At 44.3% G+C, this 24,058-nt stretch overlaps 1 protein-coding gene across 1 annotated transcript in view; it reads right to left on the bottom strand.

Moving 5' to 3' along the window:
- LOC136610197 (adhesion G protein-coupled receptor E3-like) overlaps positions 1-21,879 on the bottom strand; it is a 150,422-nt gene extending 128,543 nt beyond the window's left edge. The window contains exons 1-5 of the mRNA XM_066589439.1: positions 21,832-21,879; positions 19,755-19,937; positions 15,785-15,836; positions 6,568-6,747; positions 1,687-1,779 (exon numbers count right to left, since the gene is read on the bottom strand). Coding sequence (XP_066445536.1) covers positions 1,687-1,779; positions 6,568-6,747; positions 15,785-15,836; positions 19,755-19,937; positions 21,832-21,879 — 556 coding nt within the window. The remainder of the gene's footprint in view (positions 1-1,686; positions 1,780-6,567; positions 6,748-15,784; positions 15,837-19,754; positions 19,938-21,831) is intronic.
- Between the last annotated feature and the right edge of the window lie 2,179 nt (positions 21,880-24,058).

Genomic DNA, 24,058 nt, shown 5'->3' on the forward strand with positions numbered 1-24,058 from the left:
CAGTCTCTGGTTCATGGTCAAACTTACAGACAGCGATGATAATGCTGTCAAGCACGACAATACTTAATTCCTCAGCACAGGTACACAATGTCTCCACTGGTTACAATGCACTTACCCCAGTAGACCCATGTAAACCCAGTAGTCAGATTCAGGATCAAAGTCTTGGAAGAGGTCTACAACCTCTCAGCAGGCAGGATTAACTATGTCTTTGCTTTTTCATGAGGAAGAGAGCACTATTTCATAGTGAGGCCACAGAGGAAGCACTATTGCTTAGTAGGGTCACAGAGGCAACACTTCTGCCGAATAGGGCACAGAGGGGACACTATTGTCAAGTGGGGACAATATTGCTAATTAGGTCCGCAGAGGGAACATTAGTAGAGAGTAAATGATGGAGAGTGTGTGTGTGTGTGGGGGGGGGGGGGGGTCTATTTTTGAGTTTTTCTTAGATGTATACAGCAAAAATGTCTGTTTGATTATATTTAGCACCATGTGTGGTTGTTCTATTGCTTTCATAGCCTGTTCTGTACTGCACAAATCTCCAATTAATTTGCCTGAGATTAAATTTACCTGTGGTGGCGTTGCAGGGACAATGAATACTTATTGCTGTTGGGGAACTTGTGGATCACAGCAGTGATGTATCCTGTGATCAGCTTGTTTTTAGGGTCCCAACTAAAAAAGGGATTTCCAAAGTGCCAACTCCTTAAAGTAGCAACTGTCATGAGACAAGATCAAGTTAAAAAGGGATTGTCTGGCCACTTAAAGGGGTTGTCCTTTTACCGGACAACATTGATTCAATGGCACCAAGTGTCTTAAAATAACAAACAGAGCAGTACTTATCTGTCCTCTGCCATTGTATCCCTGCTGTCCTCCTAGTGATTGTTGTGGAAGATTAAGTCAGTGTAAGCCACCTGATCACTGCAGCCAATTAGATGCAGCAATATCTCTATTCTGAGCTCCTGGCATCATGGTGGCCTCGACATGGGTATTCATGTCAGAAGAATGGGTGGGGACGTTGCAGCCTAGTAGTTAGGTGACTTCTGCTGACATCATCTTTATCAACAATCACCAGGAGGACAGTTGGGCATTGGCACTGGATTCCCACGGCAGAGGATGGGTAAGTACTGCCCTGTTCATTGTTTTAAGACACTTGGTGCTATTGAATCAATGTTATTTGGCAAAAGGACAACCGCTTTAAATTTTTTAAAACACCACTAAGAATACTGTAAAATAACAGAGTAATACTCATTTAACCAATCCCCTATTATTCCTATAACTACAGTTCTCAGGATGCTTGGCAGTCTCTCAACATGGTCATGTGACAGAGAATGATAGGGAATGGAAAGTATTGAAATGGGAGTGGAGGGTTAGTGGTTATTTATTTATTTATTTTTTTTTTTTAAAGTAGCTGGACAACTTCTTGAAGTAAGTGAATCATTATGTAAATGGGGTAAAAACTAGTGAGCTCTAAGAGTTCATGGGGGTCCATAGCGCAGCTGAACTAAACAGATACAAGTCTGCTCATCAAGGGTTTATAATGTAAAAAGATTTTTTGGAAATACTGTATCAGGTCATGTTTGCAAATAGACCCTACTGGAGTCGAAGCAATGTGATTCATTGTTTTACTTGATCCAAGGGTTTCTTAAACTGAAATCCAAACTTATTGTCACCTTCTGGCTGGATACCTACCTGAACATTCATAGAGTCCATTTTCATTTACCCTAGGTACAAATCCACGTCTACAGGCACATGGGGAGCGGTTCCCTTTCGAACTACAATACTCTGGAAAATAAAACATAAGGATCAGTGAGAGTCATGGGAAAAAATTACAGATTAAAAGCACAGAAAAAAGACAATAAGATCATTTTGCCCTTAACCCTTTCCAATTCAATTTGTATCCTGGTTTTCCGAGGGGGCTTACTCTTTTTCTGCCATTATACAACAGCGCTATATGCTGGCTAAATCCAGTACTGCATGAGGTGACACATTGGATAGGCTCCAACAGCAGAGAGGCTGGCAATATACAGTAAGCGAACCCCGATGGATGTCTTCCAACATCGGAGCTGTACAGCCTTAAATCATAATGTCTTCAGATGTCAGACAGTGGATTGGAAAGGGTTAAAGGAGATGTCTGTTTTGAACAACTTCTTTACATCTGACAGACTGTATAATCTAATAAGGAAACAGATGTGATCCTAATGTCTACAATGCCTGGCCCTCCCGATACTATCGATTTTATTTTATTTTTACGGCAAAACTCTTCAATGTTGAATGACACTGATGAGGAGGTTATATGTGGGCTCCTGATAGGTGAGGTGGTCAGCTTACTCCTAGAGGAGGAGGAGAAAGCAGAACAATATTGTGAATGAGTAGGGGGCAGAAGTTGAGTTCTATGTATGGGGGCACCATGGTGGGTAATGTTATGAGGGTACTTGCTGCAACTGGGATTGTTCAGGAATCACTGATTGCACCTTGTATTGTATGTAAGAGAGGACTCGTGAATCATATAAGACCCGATATATCACTGAAGGGGAAGATGACCTGGCTCAGACTCACGTATTTTGGCTATGTAATGTGAGCAGAGTCGCTAGAAAAATTTAAAATGCTTGGACAGATCAGTGGCTAAAGAAGACCTGGAGCCAAAGGACACGATGGCTAATACTGTCGAAGCTGATACTGGCATGGATATCACACAACTGAAAGGAGGAGTGCAAAACCGAAAAACATGTAGGGAGCTTGACTTTAGGGTCACCAAAAGTCGTGAACGACTAAATGGCTAACAACAACAACAATGCAAGTAAGACACATACTGTGACTGGTCCTGTTATGGGGGCACTCAATGTCAATAAAGATGTCAAGGAATCAGTGAGCGTGCCTGGGGATATTATATAGGAACTGAATGTACCTAGCACTCTTTTATGCCCTTGTGAGTCTGAAGACTATATATATATATATATATATATATATATATATATATATATATATATATATATATATATATATATATATACAGACTTGGCAATGAGTACCTTCACACAGTGATCCCAGACTTCAGGATTCCTGTGTGTGACAACTGGAGCCACGAACCTCCGTGCAGCAGTCCCAGACTTCAGGACTTTTAGGTGTGAATGGTTGAAGAAGAGGAAAGAGCACCTCTGCACTAGGCCTTGAGAAAGTCTTACTCAACCATTGCTCACTCTCTCTCTGGGGGGCTCACTGCATCTCCATCACAAAGACAAGCACTCCAGAAAACCTCTCCTCTGCTTCCAACTTCAACACATGAGGGCTGAAGGTGCCCCCATGTGCCTCTGTACTTTTTCTCTCTCAACTCCAGAAGATGAATCTCCTTTCCCACTCTCAAGTGCTCACATTTTTAACTTCACTCATACCATGTGAAAGGATAGAATGGTTACATTTACAGGCAGACAACTCACACTTTGCAGACATTAACATCTCAACTGCTGCAGCTGTGCAATGCACATACCAGAATGACAAGACAGTTTCTGTACAGTGCATCTACATAAGACATTACATGTATGACATTATGAAGGGGGCCAGGAATGCATATACTGGGCCACTACAGTTCCCCCCTATTTAAAAATAAGCCAACCCCAGCACCTCCAAAACAGAGTGTAAGAATCCGGAATGGGGTTATCTTCAGTGTTTAATTTCTAATGCACCTGAGAGGCCTCTGCGCAGTCACGGAGTGTGAAAGGCGAAAACTATAAACAACTCCTATCCCTGGTTACTTATATAAAGGATTAACCCAGCCCAAGTGTACGGTAACTACAAGAAGTGTCATTTTTGTGTATGGCATTTTGTTTATGACAGCGTGTAAGAACTATGACTTGCAAGTACATTAAGAAATTCTACTAGGCTGAACGGAATTCAGGGACACTAGTATTGCAATGGAGCACATTCATAACTCTTCTCTCCAAAGACTAAAAGAATTGATATAAGTGGAATGACCATTACTTTCTCTTACTGGGAATAAACCACACTGTGACTAAGGCAAAAATTAGAAGGGGCGACTTGCAGGAAAAAGAGAACAAGAGACGTGTGGAATGACCATCACTCTCCCTTAAAAAGTAGAACTAGGTGTAAGGAAGGCCCTGCCTACTGAGACAGAAAGGATGGACAGCTAGCAATGAGAAGCGACATAGGGGATACAAGAAACCTCCAGTCATACTCATAAATCATACATACCATGCACACAGATCACACACACAGTGGCATTTCTAACTAAGCATATTTAAATTAGCATATCACATTTAGGAAAATATATTACTTGAATTCAGACATGCACAAGTGAAGCAACAGATAAACACTGTTCTAAACACCCCCTGCACATTACTTGAATGTTATAAAAGTTGCATAACTTTATGAACTTTTCAATATGAAAAACGAGTCAGTGATAGAAGGCTATGCAAGGGGCATGAAACTTTTGAGTCCTTTTAGGGTATCAAGGGGCTTAACTGGGCCAAGAACAATGTCTCTTACAAAAAGAGTCTTTCTTACGGGCAGTGAAAGTTATTGGCGGGCATCAGTAGTAAAACCTTTGACTTTCCTCACTGTCAGAGTCTGACACAGAGATGACGGACGAGGATTGGGTACTCACTGGAACCTTCATCACAGACTCTTCTGACAAGCTGCGCCGCAGACTGGGGTCACTTTGCTGTCTGATATCGCCAAGCTAGCAGTGGAAGGAGAGTCTTGAATGGAGCTTCCGTTGGAGGATGAAGTGTCCACAATGGTAATAGGAGACGTAGCCTCAGAGGTGGTCACAAGGATGGGCCGGGCATGACCTGAGGCTCGCCAGTGAACCGGAAGGCAAAGTCGGAGTCTCCATACTCTATCAAAAAGGCCCTTAAGAGTTTTGGTATATAGTCCCTCACGGCAGAGTTCCATTGGTGGATCAATATCCATGGTGGGTATTCCGCTTGGGCGGTCACATTGTCCCTCCTGAACATGTAGAGAGGGTGTAGAGGGTTCTCAGCATTCCCAGTGGCCATGTCAGTTCACTGAACAGTAGCGGAAGAAGATGTAGAACTGGTGGGCATTTTGAGTAGTCCCAGGTGGAACATACAGTGCAAACATTTGTAAATTGTCAACATATTTCTTTTTTTTGGGCAGTACCCTTACATCATCGTAGGCATATCTGTGTGGCACATGAGATTCAATCCTGTTCCTAGTGACACCAAAAAGAAGTAGGGTACTGCAGGCCTGCCCTGGGCCTTGAGAAAGTCTTACTCACTCATTGGTCACTCTCTCTCTTGGGGGCTCACTCCATCTCCATCACAAAGACAAGCACTCTGGAAAACCTCTCCTCCGCTTCCATCTTCAACACATGGAGGCTGAAGGTGCCCCGTGAGCCTCTGTATTTTTTCTTTCTCATCTCCAGAAGATGGATCTCCTTTCCCACTCTCAAGCACTCACATTTATACCTTCACTCATACAACATGACAGAATAGAATTGTTATATTTACAGGCAGACAGCTCACACTTTGCAGACATTAACCTCTCATTTGCTGCAGCTGTGCAATACACATACCAGAATGACAAGACAGTTTTTGCATAGTACATCTACATAAGACAATACATGTATGACATTATGGAGGGGGCCAGGAAAGCATGTACTGGGCCACTACACTTTTTTTTAGGGTTCATCCACACAAGAATGGAGAATAGAGCCCATTTGTTTCAGTGGGTTCATTTTGATTTCCTTTTTTTTTGTGTTTGGCAGGCACAAAAAAAGATCCTGTTCTATGTTGTACGCATTTGTCCACCATAAAAGCCCATAAATGCTTATGAGAGGTGCGCAAATTTGCAGGTATGTGCAAAACACTGTGCATACCCACGAATAACAGCATCTTGTTTGTCTTAATATCTATTTAAACCTATCAGGACAGGATAATTCCCCCGGCTACGTGAATGAAAGGCGCCTGCGCAAATAAGCACAGTATTTCGCAAGTATACTTTGCAGGTACGCGAGTAAAATACACTTGTTCACTGCGCAAAAACATTGTGCAGGAGCGAGCGCATTTTGAAATACGCTTGTGTGTCTCTAGCCGTAGGAAACATTTCTAGAGATTATAAATGGTGCTGCTTAATTTGTTTTAATGTGTCTTCTAAGGTTGTAAATATAACGGTGCTGAGATAGTATTCATACTTGGGCCCTACTATCCAAGGGTGCTGAAAGACACCAGTATTATAGATGGCACATGGTAGGTGGGACCCTATTACAGATTAAGCAGTGGGGCTCAACAACAGTTCATGCAGGCAAACATTATTTCCAACTTAGCTAAAGGTAAAGTCCCCAGGTGCAAGCACCGAGTCACGACTGACTCCTAGGGTGATGTCACATTGTGACATTTTCTTGGTAGACAGTTTTTACGGGGTGGTTTGCCATTACCTTCCTCAGTCAACTTTTACCCCCCAGCAAGCTGGTTACTCATTTTACCGATCTTGTAAGTAAGTTTCAACTTTCTACACAATAATTGTCCCTTAGAAAGATCCTAATTCAGTGCATATGTAATAAAATGAGGCACAGGGTAAGATAGCGCACATTACCAACACACTCTCCACCCGGGTAAGTGATGGTCATCTTCTCCTTGACGTTGAAGAAGTTGTTGTTACAGGCACAGTAGTAGCCCTCGATTGTTTCCTCGCAGGAGGCATTAGCTGGACATTCATTCAGAGATGGATCACACTTAGGAAAATGAGCGGCTTCAGGAGGCAGGTAACGAAGTCCTAGCAAAGAGCATACAGCAAAAAATTATCTGTAACATCACAGGAAGTACATTGTTTATACAGTAATGGTCGCCTAGAGAATATGATCTCTACATACAGTGATTTTATAGCATGCCTCTCGCACATTGTATTTATTCATCAGATGTGTAGCTATGTTTCCTGCACCTGGTGCAAAAGATCCAGTTTGCTCCCCCCTCCTCCCGCCCAACTGAAACTCCCCGCTGGTAATCGCTCTGGTTATCACTGATCCCAACGCACACTCTGTGCAGCCAGGATCCTCCTCCGCTGAGTGCTCTGCTCTTCACTTCTGCAGAAGAGGACTCCGGGAGGAAGCGTTCCAGGCTACACAATGACGTCAGTGCTCACCCGGGCTTAGCGCGAGAGGCGCTGACAGCAAGAAGGAGGTAAGTATATGGGTTGGGGGGGGTTAATATTGCTGCTGGGAGCGGGTTAATATTGCTGGGGGGGGGGTAATATTGCTGCTGGGGGGAATACTGCTGTGGGGGGGGTTAATATTGCTGCGGGGGGGGGGTTAATATTGCAGCTGGGAGGGGATTAGTATTGCTGCTGGGAGGGGGTTAATATTATTGATAGGGATAATATTATTACTGACGGGGATAATATTGCTGAGGGGGATAATACTGCTGAGGGGGTTAATATTACTGTGGGGGTCGCTATTACTACTGGTGCCACTCAGAGAGTCACTATTACTACTGCGACCACTATAGGGTCACTATTAGGGCTCCCACACACTTGCGTTAGCGTTTTTTGTTAACGCGATTGTCAATGGGACTTTCTAATGTTAAAAACGCAACGCAATGCAACTTGCGTTTTTGGTGCATTGCATTGCGTTTTTAACATTAACAATCCCAATGACAATCACATTAACAAAAAACACAAACGCAAGTGTGTGGGAGCCCTTAGGGCTCGTTTACATGGGTGTAATCTAGAGATGAGTGAGCACGCTTGGTAAGGTGAGTTACTCGAGCGAGCCTCGCTCATCTCGAGTAATTGCCTTCAGCAGGGGCGGGGGCGGCGGAGAGGATCTCTTTCCCCCCACTACCCCCGCCGTCCCCACGAGCACGGAGGAGAAGGCAGTTGCTCGAGATGAGTGAGGCACGCTCGAGTAACTCACCTTACCGAGCGTGCTCGCTCATCTCTAGTATAATCTTATTTCGGTTGCACAAATACGTTGCATATTTGTGCAATTAAAAATCGCGTATGCCTGCATATTTGGGCACGCAAAAAAGAACGCAGATGGGCCCACTGAAATGGTGCGCAAATAGGCAGTGAATACAGGTTTCCTGCGCATTCACCATGTATTTTCGTGACCCATTCACTTCAATGGCCTATTGGGGTGTGTAGTACGTAACAAAATAGGTCATGCTGTGTGACAATATACATTATGTGAATGAACTCATTGAAATCAATGGCTTCTATTTACTGCATAGTATATACGCAAATACGCTTGTGTGAACGAGCCCCTACTGTACTGTCTTACAATTGGCCCTTTGAAGGTCACCATAAGCCTGATGTGGCCCTCGGTGAAAATGAGTTTGACACCCCTGACATAGACCATCGGTCCTTGTTAAAACTCATCCATGTGACTAGTGTCATGGGCTATAATGGGTCAGTGTGAAATACACAGACAATACATAAATAAGAAATACACCCAAGTCAATAAGGGGTCGTACACATTGATATATGCAATTTCATTGCATATTAAGGGCGCCCACCCACTGGCGATTTTTTTCCCTGCGAAATTCGCAGCATTTTTTTTTCTGCAAGGGTCTATGGGACTTGTAATGTTAAAATCGCGATCGCGCAAAATCGCAATTTACCGCGAAATCGCGATTTTGCGCGATCGCGATTTTAACATTACAAGTCCCATAGACCCCTGCAGAGAAAAAAATGCTGCGAATTTCGCAGGGAAAAAAAATCGCCAGTGGGTGGGCGCCCTAAGGGTGACTACCCACTACAGTTTTTTTTCACTGCGAAATTCACAGCATTTTTTTTTTCTGCAAGGGTCTATGGGACTAGTAATGTTAAAATCGCGATCCCATGGACTCCTGCAGAAAAAAAACCGCTGCGGATTTCACAGTGAAAAAAAACTGTCGTGGGTAGTCACCCTAAGGCTGGGTTCACACAGTGCGGATTTGCCATGGTTTTGCCGCAGAAAAATGCTTCTGCGGCAAAATCGCTTCAAAGGTTAATTTGGGCTTGCAGATTTTTCTGTGGATTTTCGTGCGGAAAAATCCGCAAGCGGTTTTTTCCGCAGCGCTTTTTTACTTTTTGCCGTGTATTTGCCGCATAATTGGTGCGGTTTCGGCTGCGTCCATAGAGGTCTATGGACAAAAAAGCGCTGCGGAAAAGACCGTAGAATGAACATGCTGCATCTTTTAAAACCACGCCGCAATTGCATTTCAGCACTGCGGCTGTGCGGAAAAAATCTGCACTGTGAGAACAGCCTTTTGGCAAATCTCATTTTTGCTGCATTGCACTGCAAACGCAGTGGTTTTGCCGCAGTGCGGATATGCAACGGCAATCCGCGGCAAAACCGTGGCAAATCCGCACTACGTGAACCCAGCCTAAGGGTGACTTCATATGGGTGTATGCTGAGGCGTATCTTGAAGCTCCTGGGCCCCAATGCAAAACCTGTAACAGGGCCCCCAACTATAATGCTTTATTCATAGTACTGGGCTCCTTATATGGAGAAGAGAGGCCTTATGGGCCCCCTAAGGCCTCATGTCCATGGGGAAAATAAGAATTAAAAGCCGCAGCGTTTTTCCCGCACGCGGATCCGTGCCCCATAGGAATGCATTGACCACCTGCGGGTAGATAAATACCCGCGGATGGTATTTAAAAGTGAATTTAAAAACTTCTGGAGCATGAAAAAAAATGGACATGCTCCATTTAGGTGCGGATCAGGCGTGTTGGAGCTCATAGAGCACATAGCTCAATTGATCTCCCGCATGAAAAATAAAAAACAATTACAATTTATCTACCCGCGGGTGGTCAATGCATTCCTATGGGGCGCGGATCCGCGTGCGGGAAAAACGCTTCAGATTTTAATTCTTAATTTGCAAAATTTGGAAAATCAGATCCGCTGCGGATTTGGGCTGCGGATGCAGTGTAATTGTCTTTTATTTTTCATAAGGGAGATCAATTGAGCTATGTGCTCTATGAGCTCCCGACCGCGTGATCCGCACCTAAGGGTGCGTTCACACGAACGTATATCGGCTCGGTTTTCACGCCGAGCCGATATACGTTGTCCTCGGGTGCAGGGGGGGGGGAGGATAGAAGAGCCAGGGCCAGGAACTGAGGCTCCCGCCCCCTCTCTGCCTCCTCTCCGCCCCTCTGCACTATTCGCAATGGGGAGAGGCGGGGTGGGGCTAATTCCCGGACTTTAGCCCCGCCCCCGTTCCGCCTCCTCTCATTGCAAATAGTGCAGAGGGGCGGAGAGGAGGCAGAGAGGGGGGCGGGAGCTCAGTTCCTGCACTTGGCTCTTCCATCCTCCCCCCCCCCTGCACACGAGAACAACGTATATCGGCTCGGCGTGAAAACCGAACCGATATACGTTCGTGTGACTTCACCCTAAATGGAGCATGTCCATCTTTTTTCATGTTCCAGAAATTTTTCAATTACCATCCGCGGGTATTTATCTATCCGCGGGTGGTCAATGCATTCCTATGGGGCGCGGATCCGTGTGCGGGAAAAACGCTGCAGATTTTAATTCTTATTTTTCCCGTGGACATGAGGCCTTAGGCTCCTGGGTCCAGGTGCAACTGCATTCCCTGCATCCCCAATAGTTAGGTCCCTGGATGAATGCATAATTGCATGCGACTAAACGCAATATATTTGCGCCAAGAACAAGTCCTTTTTATACACATATTGGTGTATTTTACTGTACTATTTTAGCCCTCGAGGAAACTTTTTTTGCACACACAAGACAACCACGCCAGATTTAAATGGCTATTTAGCTTAATGAGTTCCAGATGTGTTTTTTTTCCAGTGGAATTGCACAGCATATTGCACATCGGGCATGTATTTGCACCACACCGTAGACTTCTATGGGGACCTTTGGTGCGCAAGTGTGCACAAAAGTACAGCATGCTATGTTTCCTCTGTGCATGTGAAATGCGTGTGAAAAAAGGAAGCATGAGCGAATCCACTGAAATCAATGGGTTCTTTTCTCTGCATATTGTGCGTGCAAGTTTTGTGCATTACTAAAACAAATGAAAATATGCCCATATAAAGCCTCCCTTAGTGCGTATGTTTTTTTTTTTTTTCTTGCACGCATATTCACTGTGCTTTTTATGCGTTCAGAAAAAAATAACTGATTGATGTCTCCCACTCGAGATCCCCGATGAGAAGGCAATGGCACTGGGGTGAGCGCCATGGCCTCTTCTCCGGTCTGTGATGTCATGTTCATCGGTCACACGGTTTGAGATCCGCTCAGTCCCATTCAAGTGAATGGATTCAGCTGTTATACTAGGTGTCCAGTAGTTACTGCAATGTTTTAAGAAGATCCTACGCCATTATATAAACATTTATTACTTAATCATATATAATAAGGACTCATTTACACACAGAAGTACAGAGCAAGTACACCACCGCCATCAGCAACAGCACCTTGAGGGTAGAGTGTGCTCCTAGTGGAAATATGAGAGCTGTGGCTCTGTATTTCCATATTGACATTTTTGTCATTGGGGGAGGGGGGGTAAGAGGAGTAAACATGGCAATCCCCATTGTCCGTGGACCGGCGGATGCGTCTGTCAGTTATCACACCCCCAGCTGTGCTGAACACCCTTTCTGATAGAACACTGGCAGCTGGACAGGCAAGCACCTCTAAAGCATGTTGGGCAAACTCTGGCCACTAGTCCAGCTTAGACACCCAGATGTCAAAGGGGCCAACGCCATGTCGGATTACATCTATGCAGCAGCTCTTGAACCATCATGGATAAGTGCTGCATGTAACTATGAGTCCTATCCTTGTTTGTTGCTGCAGGTTGCGACAGGCGGTAAAACTATGCCACATCTCTGTTAGACTTTCCCCGCTTGCCATAAGCCACAGAGCTGAGATCCATTGCGGATGCATCTTGTGGCAATTGGTAAATAACTGCTTGATAGTCTTTCTCACGGTGCTGCCTTTTGAGGTCCCTCTCCACTGCCGGAATGAGATTTGTCATGTTGGCCTTGTAGGAGGGTGGCAACAGAAGGAGAAGGAGGGGGTGAGGAGGAGACAACACAGATAAATGTCCAACAAATCTTGGGGGTATCATGAAATATGGGCCACTCCTTTCGACTTCATGCCTTAACTCTAAGACATTGACCCAGTATGCCGTTAAAAATATATGTGACACCCATGGCCATGCTTACTGGACCACGTATAGTCAGATAGAGGAAAAAAAAGTAGATAATACATTTATTAGAGCACAATGTAAGTTATATATACCATATATACTCGAGTATAAGCCTAGTTTTTCAGCACATTTTTTATGCTGAAAAAGCCCCCCTCGGCTTATACTCGAGTGAGGTAAAAAAAAAACAAACCCCGCAATACTCACCTCGCAGCCTGCATCTCTGTCCCCGGCACGATGGTTTCCCCGGTGGTACGGCAAGCTGCTTGAGAATTCTCCCCGCTATCATCTCCCTGCTCAGCTTTGAATTCCCTCGCCATCAGCACGGTGTAGGTAAGCGTTGTGATTGGATCGAGCACCAGCCAATTACAGCCCGCGCTCGATCATTCACAGCAATTCAGTGGATGACATCATGGTTTATTCGAGCGCCGGCTGTGATTGGCTGGCGCTCGATCCTATCACAGCGCTTACCTACACCGTGCTGACGGCGGGGAAATTCAAAGCTGAGCAGGAAGATGACAGCGTGGAGAATTCTCAAGCAGCTTGCTGTACCGCCGAGGAGACCATCGTGCCGGGGACAGAGACGCAGGCTGGGAGGTGAGTATTGCGTTTTTTCTTTACCTAGTATATACTCGAGTATAGCTAGGCTTTTACTCAAGTCAATAAGTTTTACCAGTTTTTTGTAGCAAAACTTATCGACTCGGCTTATACTCGGGTCGGCTAATACTCGAGTATATACGGTATATATTGTTTTAAATAAATTTTTACATTATAAAAAAAAATTTAGTTTTTATTGGAAATTTTTTTTATCACAAACATTTGTAAAATAACATTATGCATTGCAAAGATATAATCGTGGATTGTAAGAAAGGTAAAATCGCAAATAACAATTGTGTCTAAGTAGCTGCATAAGAAACAATTACATCAAATCAACAGGCAAAATAAAAATACTCAAGGCGGAAGAAACATAAAGTTGGAAACATCATAAAAAGGCTTAGTTGGCATAACAAACTTTTGTAATGAGTTAAGATACAGAGGTGGGCATGAAACTATAAGTACTCTGCAACCAAGTATCCCAATCCCTCCTAAATTTATTTTTCCTATTTAAGGCACAGGCGTTCATATAGTTGAACCAGGTATTTTTACTGACTGAGTTTATAATGCCAGAAATAGATGGGATAGAGGTACCGGACCAAAATTGGGCAATGTTCAGTTTGGTAGCAATTAAAGTATGAATTAAAGGATTATGTATTGTGTTAGGAAATTGGTCTATATCTAGGGTTAGTAAGGCTAACGCCAGGTCAGGTGGGATTTGTGTGTTACTGATAATGGACATCAACTGGAAGACCTGGTTCCAGACTCTCTTGAGATAGGGGCACTGCCACCATAGGTGGAGGAAAGGACTATCCAAAGCCCGCATCTCCAGCAGCAGCTTGAAAATCTAGGGGATATGTTATTGAGCGTTAAGGCCTCATGTCCATGGGGAAAATCAGGCCCGCTACGGATTCTCCATGGAGAATCCGTAGTGGGTCCCTCCTGCCCCGCAGACATTAGCGCTGAAAATAAGAATAAACTTACCCGCAGCGGACCGCGCAGGTCTTCTCTTCTTCACGGCCGGATCTTCGTTCTTCGGCCGGCGGATGTACTCGGCACGCCAGCAGCGTGCCGTGCACATGCGCCGGGCACATCCGCCAGGCCGAAGATAGAAGATCCGGCCGTGAAGAAGAGAAGACCTGCCCGGTCTGCTGTGGGTAAGTTATTCTTATTTTAGGTCTCCCGCAGATCCGGACGGCTTCCATAGGCTTCAATAGATGCCTGCGGGAGCCGTCCCCGTGGGAGACCCGCACGAAAATGGAGCATGTCACGTTTTTTTTCATGCTCCATTTTTTTTAAATTCACTTTTATTGACCATCCGCGGATATTTATCTACGGGATGCGGATCCGCATGCGGGTGATCCGCTGCGGATTTAAAATCATATTTTGCCCGTGGACATGAGGCCTAAAGGTGTAAGTAACCTCTATATAGGACCTTTCGTGAATTTTCAAAACGAGTTGAACACTTCGAAGTATGAAGAACTTATGTAAATGCTCCCTTTATTTCTTGGATAACAGTGTATTCTATTTCTGGGTACAGTGTATTCTAATTTACTTCTAGGGGCACTGTGGGTGTTATAATTTATTTGTGGGGCACTATTTTCAGATGATACAGTGTGTGGTGTTATTGTTTTCAGAAAAGTCAAAGATGTTGGTGCCACAAATTCTGGAGAGACAAGAATTATCTGGAGAAGTCATGACGATCTGGAACATATTGAGAAAAAAAACTTAGTGACATTGTGTATTCTGTCTCTGACTGTGTTACATCAGTATCGATATTATGTTCACATGTAAGGTCCTCTGAATTCTAGTTTGCAAAATTACAAAGTTCAGCACATCCTCCTAACCATTGTTCAGGTCATACTTGGATCTGATGTTTCACGTGATAAAAGCGTTTATAGTGCATTAGTTTATATATGCGTTTATATATGCACTATATGCGTTTATAGTGCATATATAAGTATAGCAAGGCATGATCGGCAAACCAAGTATACAACACAATTTGACAGCACTGTCTCTCTTTCTCCCTTTTCCCCATTCTCTTATTTTTCCCTTTTATGCATTCTGTCTCATTCCTTCTTTCTCTCGCTGTAGGTTGGCCACACGCCTTAGGTTAAACATCTCCTCAAAAACTCAACTCCCATTAAACTGTGAAAGGCAGCTCTGACTCTATATTACTTCTTCCATTAATGTATGTATTTGAAGCCTCTATGATTATCCCCTCCCAAATAGCTATACATTCAGATGTGAATCACTGGAGCTGGCAATGGATAGTTATTTATTTTACACTTTTATATAGAGCATACCTGTTCCGCAGTGCTGTACATCACTTGATGTCCCCATGGGGGCTCACATTCTAAGTTCACCTATTAGTATATGTTTGGAGTGTTGGAGGGAAATGCAGTACCCGGAGGCAAGCCACACAAACACAGGGAGAACATAAAACCCTGCAGTTGTTGTCCTTGGTAGGATTTGCATCCAGCGCTGCAAGGCCACAGTGCTAACCACTGAGCCACTATGCTGCCCAACTAAAATACCTAAATCACATCCCCATATTCCAGGATAACTGATCATAAAGTGTTTACATCTGATTGGCTTATGGAGTGTATATATAGTATGTATATACATACACACACCTGGGTGTTCTTCATCTACACTACTGCTTTCTGTTTCTATTCATTTGTTTGTACAACAGGATCATCCTGGCATGAGCTGAGTAGTGTTTTAAAGTTCAGACCCTCCTACATATCTGGCATAGTATAAACCAGCTTTTCCCATAAATTAATAATTCTGGAATATATTGTCTTATAATTCTTCATTGTTCTGTTCCTCTGTTATTCGTTCTGGTAATTTATTTATAAACTGACAACTGGGAGGTACAAACCAGCTTGTCAATGGGGCGTGTTTCTATAGGAGTCTGGAATTGTTCAATGGTCCTAAGATATGTATATACACCCTGGTCACTCACACTCCATATACAGCCAGCGTCTCTCTTTGTCTATTACACCCTCCAAATCCTGCCAACATATCACCCCTTTACGCATCCAATGTTATTTTAACCTTTTATTCCCCTTGTGATTTACCTCTCGCTGTACAGCAGTTCAAGAAGAGGAGGAGACCTAAGGAAGAAATAATCTGTTAAATATTGGTTTTATGGTTCAATAAGCAACCGTAAAGCGAATATGTCATCAGAAAATGACCTATTATATAATTCACATTTTTATGTTAAATATACTATTTCTCTAAGAATTCACGATCTCTCTATATTTTTTTTAATCATTAAATCTTGCATTTTTCACACGGACCACAGAAATTAATATCACAGTTGTGGCCAAAAGTTTTAAGACTGACACAAATTTTGCTTTTCACAAAGTTTGCTGCTTCAGTGTTTTTCAATCTTTTAGTCAGATGTTTTTATGGTTACTGAAGCACAATTATAAGCATTTCAGATGTTTTTTAAACTTTCATTGACACATACATCAAGTTTAGGCAAAGGCTCAATATTTACAGTGTTGAACCTTATTTTTCAAGACTTCTGCAATTCACCCTGTCGTGCTGGATATAAACTTCTTAGCCAAACCCTGACTGATGGCAACCCATTCTTGCCTATTTAATGCTTGAAATTATAACAATTTCTGAGTTTTGTTCGTCTGCCCACTTTTTAGGATTGACTACATGTTCTCAATGGGATTTAGACCTGTGGAATTTCCTGGCCGAGGACCCAAAATTTCAGCCGCTTAGTTATCACTTTTGCCTTGTGACATGGTGCTGGAAAAAGCATTGCTCGTTGAATCATAGAGTTGTATAGTTAGAAAGGACCTTCAGGGTCATCGAGACCAACCCCCTGAATGACTAAGTGCTGCCTCTGGTTGGTCACAGTGCCCAGCCAATCAGAGGCAGCGCTTTCAGGAGGCAGGGATTTTTAAATCCCCGGCCAGAAGAAAATGCTTTAGAACAGTGCAGGGGAGCTGGGAGGAAGAGGCTCTGGAGCTGGACAGCGCAGGAGAGGTGATGTATTATTATTATTTTTTTTCTTTTTCAAGCAGCTAGGGCCTATTTTCAGGGAAGCGCTTATATTTCAAGTTCTTCCCCAACACTTCTGTCACAGTGTTTAGTGATGAGAGGACTCCCCACAGGGATTAACTGAACCCTCGGGGAGTCTCCTCATCCCTGTGAGGACATAGGGGTTAACAACGGGACATTCTGGCCAGAAGCACCTTTTAAATATCCTGCTGTAAGCAGCGGGGAATCTATTCAGTGCGCAGGGGTTTATTCTAAAGCCTTTGACTGTGTGGATCATAATAAATTGTGGCACGTTCTTGGTGGTATGGGGATACCAAGTCACCTTGTATGCCTCCTGAGGAATCTGTAGAATGACCAAGTAGCAACAGTAAGAATAGACCATGGAACAACAGATTGGTTTAAGATTGGGAAAGGAGTACGGCAGGGATGTATACTCTCACCCTACCTATTCAACTTGCATGCAGAGCACATCATGCGACAAGTGTGGATTGATGAATCCAAGGCTGGAGGTAGAAACGTGTTGATGCACTTCATATGATAGATCAAGGTAGTTAGTTACAACTCCGCACTAGATAACCATAAGAATAGCCGGATGCCTGGTACCACTCACTTGGCGGCTACAACATGGCCAAGATAGCTGAAGTAGCGGGAATATCCTAATATGAGCTGTAGCTAAATCGGATCACGCACTAACATGCATAAGTAAAACGAGGCTATCATCCAGTCTGTACTCCGATACTGGGGTCTTGAGTGGGAGCGGGTTGACGGGATTATATGTTTAGAACAGATCGATCACACAGTACACAGTCTATTATATCAGCTCTCTCTGTGCAGCGTCTCCATGAGAGAGACAGCAGCTAGGGAAGAGCACTCTGCTGACTGCAAATGTGGACTGTAATGTGTGGAGGACACTAAGAATATGTGCGTCCACATAGCAGTCTCATTCCATCTGTATAATAAAGATATCATGAAGCTACTGGCAGCCAGGAACAAGTATATCGCTGACTGCAACTAGCAATTGTGAATGTGCGGAGGATACTGGGGGTTTATGCCTTTAAACAGTAATCTAATGTCTACCCGTATAAACTACGTGGCCGTAGGACAGATTCCTTAATAGCATCAAGAGGTCCTTATCCTGAGAGGGCTCCTTTCAGTAATCCCTCTGTGTCTCCTAATAATTATAATACTCGGAGATTCATGGAGTGATTAGGAATTGACTATCTCTAGACTTTCTCTAGCGCTGCATTAGCCATAATCCTGACTTATTCATTCCCATTTACAACAATGAACTAGAAGTTTTAGAGCAGATCAGCAGTTGGATATATCTTTAGTAGAGATGAGCGAGTATACTCGCTAAAGGCAATTGCTGGAGCGAGCATTGCCTTTAGTGAGTATCTCCCCCGCTTGAGACAGAAGGTTTGTGTGCCGGCGCGGGGGAGCGGTGAGTAGCGGCAGTCAGCAGGAGGGAGCGGGGGGGGGGGGGGGGGAGAGAGAGATTTCCCCTCCGTTCCGCCCCGCTCTCCCGCACAGCTCCCTGCCCACTGCCGGCACCTGAACCTTCTGTCTCGAGCAGGGGAGATACTCGCTAAGGGCAATGCTCGCTCCAGCAATTGCCTTTAGCGAGTATACTCGCTCGTCTCTAATCCTTAGACCAGCTGTAGACATTATCTCCCTTCTCTATTTAAAGGTTGGATATAGGCATTTGTGGCTCTGGAATTGATCTTCCATTATATAAGGGAGATATAACGGACTGCATAAGCGGGGGTTAACATTGGAGAACATCAATTAACCAGTTCCCTGCCATTGACGGTCAGTCTATTATGTATATAGTTTTTCTTTACATGTTTATTCAAGTTAAATAAAAGTTAGTTTTTTAGATTCCTTTTCTGTAATAATTTAAAAAGAATTGTACTGCCTCTGTGAATCCAAGGCTGGAGTTAAAGGGGTTGTCCCGCGCCGAAACGTTTTTTTTTCTTCAACCCCCCCCCCCCCCCCCCCCCCCGTTCGGCGCGAGACAACCCCGATGCAGGGGTTAAAAAAGAACACTGGAGAGTGCTTACCTGAATCCCCGCGCTCCGGTGACTTCTTACTTACCTGCTGAAGATGGCCGCCGGGATCTTCTCTCTCCGTGGACCGCAGGGCTTCTGTGCGGTCCATTGCCGATTCCAGCCTCCTGATTGGCTGGAATCGGCAGGTGACGGGGCGGAGCTACACGGAGCCCCATTGAGAACAGAAGAAGACCCGGACTGCGCAAGCGCGGCTAATTTGGCCATTAGACGGCGAAAATTAGTCGGCTCCATGGGAACGAGGACGCCAGCAACGGAGCAGGTAAGTGAAAAACTTTTTATAACTTCTGTATGGCTCATAATTAATGCACAATGTACATTACAAAGTGCATTAATATGGCCATACAGAAGTGTATAGACCCACTTGCTGCCGCGGGACAACCCCTTTAAAATCACTTGAAGAATCATTAATATCTTAGATATGCAGATGATACAACTTTGATGGCTGAAAGCGAGGAGCCTTATTACCAAGGTGAAAGCTGAGTTGTAGTTAAACATTAAAAAAAAACAAGATTATGGCAACTAGATTGATTGACAACTGGCAAGTAGAGGGAGAAAACATGGAGGCAGTGACAGACTTCATAATTCTAGGCGCAAAGATTACTGCAGACGTGGACTGCCGCCAGGAAATCAGATGACGTTTACTTCTTGGGAGGAGAGCAATGGGCAATCTCAATAAAATAGTTAAAAGCAGAGACATCACACTGACAACGAAGGTCTGCATAGTTAAGGCAATGGTATTCCCCATAGTAACCTATGGATGTGAGAGCCGGACCATAAGGAAGGCTGAGTGAAGGAAAATAGATGCTTTTGAATTGTGGTGTTGGGGGAAAATTCTGAGAGTGCCTTGGACTGTAAGAAGATCAAACCAGTCCATACTCCAGGAAATAAAGGCAGACCGCTCACTGATGATATTAAAGGCAAAACTGAAGTACTTTGGCCACATAATGAGAAGATAGGATACCTTGGAGAAGATGCTGATGTTGGGGAATTGGAAGGCAAAAAGAAGAGGGGCAGCCCAAGGGCTAGATGGATGGGTAATATCCTTCAGGTGACAGACTGGACCTTGGTGGAGATGGGGGTGGCTACAGCTGACAGGAAGCTTTGGCATGGGCCTGTCCATGAGGTCATGAAGATTTGGAAGCGACTAAACGAAAAAACAGCAACAGGGGAAAGCTCTGACTGAGATCTGGCGCCCTACACTGAATGATGCACACAGAATATTTTTCTGCAGTATGGCACTCAGAGCCTTCTAAGGGCTCATACTGTACCAAATCAGGTCTATACTCTCCAAAACGTACCGCACCATATGGCAGTACAACATTGCCTACAGGTCTGTATTATGTGATTTCATGTATGAATGTAACCTTTTCCCCGTATGCATAAGCCCAAAAATTGAGTAGCAACTGATTTCAACATTCACATAGTTGCTTTTCTCTTCGGGCTTTTTTTCAGCCACGTGCAAAACCAAGGGCATAACAATGCAAAAGAATGTGGTCCATTGCAATCTCTCTCCTAGTGTGGCTTCATACGAGCCTATGCTGTTGACATTTTTATGCATGAGCGAGGCTGTTAAGGTAGATTTGCACTTGTGTCTGCGCATATTACTGTACTTTTTGCATTAGCAGGGTCAGTTCACACAGACGTGTAACCCATCCTTTCCTTGGATTTAATGGCTATTTAAGCCTAATGCGTTCCAAATGTGTTCTTTTGCCCACATGTTGCGCAGTGTTACACCCTTCCCGTAGATTTCTATGGGAATTTTGCTGCAGAAAACATAGACAGATAGTGCGGGTCCTACTTTCTACCGTGTGAGAAAAATGTGTGCACAAAACACGCTCATGAGAACGAAACTATTCAAATTAATTTGTTCTATTCTCTGTGTTTAGTGCACGAATATTATCTGTCTGCAAAACCATGTGCAAATATAGCCGTGGGAAGAAGCTCTTAGGGGAAAATCTGCAGGTACAAAACACAGAGAATAGAACACATTAATTTCAATGAGCTGTTCTCATAAGCGTGTTTCGCATACATAGAAAGAAGTAGGACCTGCTTTATTTTCCTGCCTCCATAGAAATCTATGAGAGGTGCGCAAATGCACAATTAGGGAGCCCACCCACTGGCGTTTGCGATTTTCGTGCGTGAAAAACGCAGCGTTTCCCGCGCGTTTTTGGCGCGTTTTTCGCAGCTTTTTCGCGGCATTTTCGCGGCTTTTTTGCGCCTTTTCCGTTAATTTCCATTGACAATCATGGGTGCATTAAGAGAAAAATAAGGACACATATGCAACTGACAGTTCCTATGTTAAAAATTGCAACGGACCGAAAAAAAAACGCCAGTGGACAGGAACACATTCAATTCTAATTGCTCTTGAGAAAAAACGCAAAACGCAAAGGAAAAAAAATCGCCAGTGGGTGGGCGCCCTTAGATGTATGAAACACTGCGCAAAACCACAAAAAAAGAACATATCTGAACCTCACTAGGCTAAATAGTCTTTTAATCCATGGAAATGTGTGTCGCACATGCATGGAACTGGCCCTGCATGCACATAAAGTACAGTACTATGCTCGGACATGTGCACAGAGGTACATCATGCAACCTTGTTCGTGTGCAAATACATTGTGTTGCAGTGAGTGTATTTGCGTACATGATCATGTGAAGCTGCCCTATGTGGGAAAGGGCCCAGGACCATTCCTGACCCTCCACACCAGTAGGCTCTGCAAGAACAAGTGACCACTCCTCACTAAATCTAAGGACACCCATATATGCCCAGGTAACTGCTTAGGCTGCTGCTCAAGCATCCCTCAGGACTCAATATCCAAGCTGAGTTGGAAATGAGGAACTCAAGAACATTCACAGGTCATCAAAAAGGAAACCCCTACTAAAAGAGGTGTTTCATACCCAGATTACACCTCACTACAATAGTTAGTTTAGCATAGCCACCAACTATACAGACAGTTCGATACAACTGTTTTATCCTAGTCTGCTCTCTAAGCCCTACTACATTTGGCTATGGTTTCCATAGTGCTATCAGACATGCTAACCTGTAAAGGTATGATGATGGGATGGTTGGACTCATCCCTAAACTCCATAACCTTACTGTCCTGTAGAATAAATTTTAGTCTTCTTCAACAATAAGGGTTACTAAAACTTCATTCATACACCCCAAATACTTGATGAAACTGCACTACTAGTACAAAATAATTAGCAATTCAGGACTATAATACATTAAGCAATATGGCTCTGCAATAGGGAACTCATTATGCACAGGTTCATCTCTCCTACATCTCAGTTTGCTGCCTTAATTAAAAAAAAAAAATCCCAGTATACTCACCACACAACAGGCGTCTTTCTGAGGTCTGCATTGTAAGCAGAGATGCGTAGAAGTGAGAGATGCAAATAGAGAAGTGTTCAATATACCCATATCCACTGCAGTGATAACATCATAAACTACACTTCCTTCCACAAAATAAAAGCTATGACTCATAATTAAAGAGAAATTTTATTTTGCCAAAAAAAATCTTAATATGTAAGCACCGTGGCTGGGACAAAGGTTAATTGACAGGAGTGCGGCGTTCCAGCGGAGGCAAGCCAGCTATGGGAGAGACCGCCGGCATAAAAGAAGATGGTGGTCATGGCAGCCTTTGCGACCATGAAGGGGCCTCACTGGGTTGCGCGCGAGGGCTGTTTAACTGGATTTGGCACTTAAAGGAGATGTCCCGCGCCGAAACGGGTTTTTTTTTTTTTAAACCCCCCCCCCCGTTCGGCGCGAGACAACCCCGATGCAGGGGTTAAAAAACCCACCCGCACAGCGCTTACCTGAATCCCGGCGGTCCGGCGTCTTCATACTCACCTGCTGAAGATGGCCGCCGGGATCCTCTGCCTTCGTGGACCGCAGCTCTTCTGTGCGGTCCACTGCCGATTCCAGCCTCCTGATTGTCTGGAATCGGCACGTGACGGGGCGGAGCTACACAGAGCCGCTCTCTGGCACGAGCGGCTCCATAGAAGACTACAGAAGACCCGGACTGCGCAAGCGCGGCTAATTTGGCCATCGGAGGCCGAAAATTAGTCGGCACCATGGAGACGAGGACGCTAGCAACGGAGCAGGTAAGTATAAAACTTTTTATAACTTCTGTATGGCTCATAATTAATGCACAATGTATATTACAAAGTGCATTATTATGGCCATACAGAAGTGTATAACCCCACTTGCTGCCTCGGGACATCTCCTTTAACTCAACTAATTTGGGGTTTTGTCACAGGGTGACCCCAGTACCTTTAGGTGGTGAACTCTTGAAAGATGAGACGAAAATAATGGACAGGAGTCCACAGTCTTTCTATTGCAAACTGAAGGTACCAAGTTTACTAACAGTCTCTTTTAAGAGCAAATGTGCGAAGCAAAGCAAATACAGGTTTTCTTGCTTTTACACAGGATAATATGGTGAATTTAGTACTTTCCAAGAACAGTTAACAGAGTTATCTTCAATGCACTCTCTTTCTCAGTTTAGGATTATTTGTGAGCAGGATCCCCATCAGTCCCAGTTATCTGTGGGTGGTGCTCAATAGATTACCATGAGGTCTGTGTCTGTAATGGAGGCTAGGGCGAGGCTGTGCTTTCTCTGGTTTTCCTGCATAAAAGGGTCTCGTAACACAGACTGTGGCTGTAGTAGGATCCCAAGCTATTCTCCTCCACACTGCACTGGTACTGAGATGCTTCGGGAGCTTCTTTCTTCCAACTACGTCTCTCCTTCTCCTCAAACTCTAACTGCACCTCTCCTCAGACTCTCACTGACTTAAAGAGGTTGTCCCACGAAACAAAGTTGGGGTATACACTTCTGTATGGCCATATTAATGCACTTTGTAATGTACATTGTGCATTAATTATGAGCCATACAGAAGTTATTCACTTACCTGTTCCGTTGCTAGCGTCCCCGTCTCCATGGTGCCGTCTAATTTTCAGCGTCTAATCGCCCGATTAGACGCGCTTGCGCTGTCCGGTCTTCTCCGTGTTGAATGGGGCTGCTCGTGCTGGAGAGCTGCTCCTCGTAGCTCCGCCCCGTCACGTGTGCCGATTCCAGACAATCAGGAGGCTGGAATCGGCAATGGACCGCACAGAAGACCTGCGGTCCACCGAGGGTGAAGATCCCGGCGGCCATCTTCGCAAGGTAAGTAAGAAGTCACCGGAGCGCGGGGATTCGGGTAAGTACTATCCGGTTTTTTTTTTTCAACACATGCATCGGGTTTGTCTCGCGCCGAACGGGGGGGCTATTG

This window comes from Eleutherodactylus coqui, chromosome 2, assembly GCF_035609145.1.
Source record: "Eleutherodactylus coqui strain aEleCoq1 chromosome 2, aEleCoq1.hap1, whole genome shotgun sequence".
NCBI lineage: Eukaryota > Metazoa > Chordata > Amphibia > Anura > Eleutherodactylidae > Eleutherodactylus > Eleutherodactylus coqui.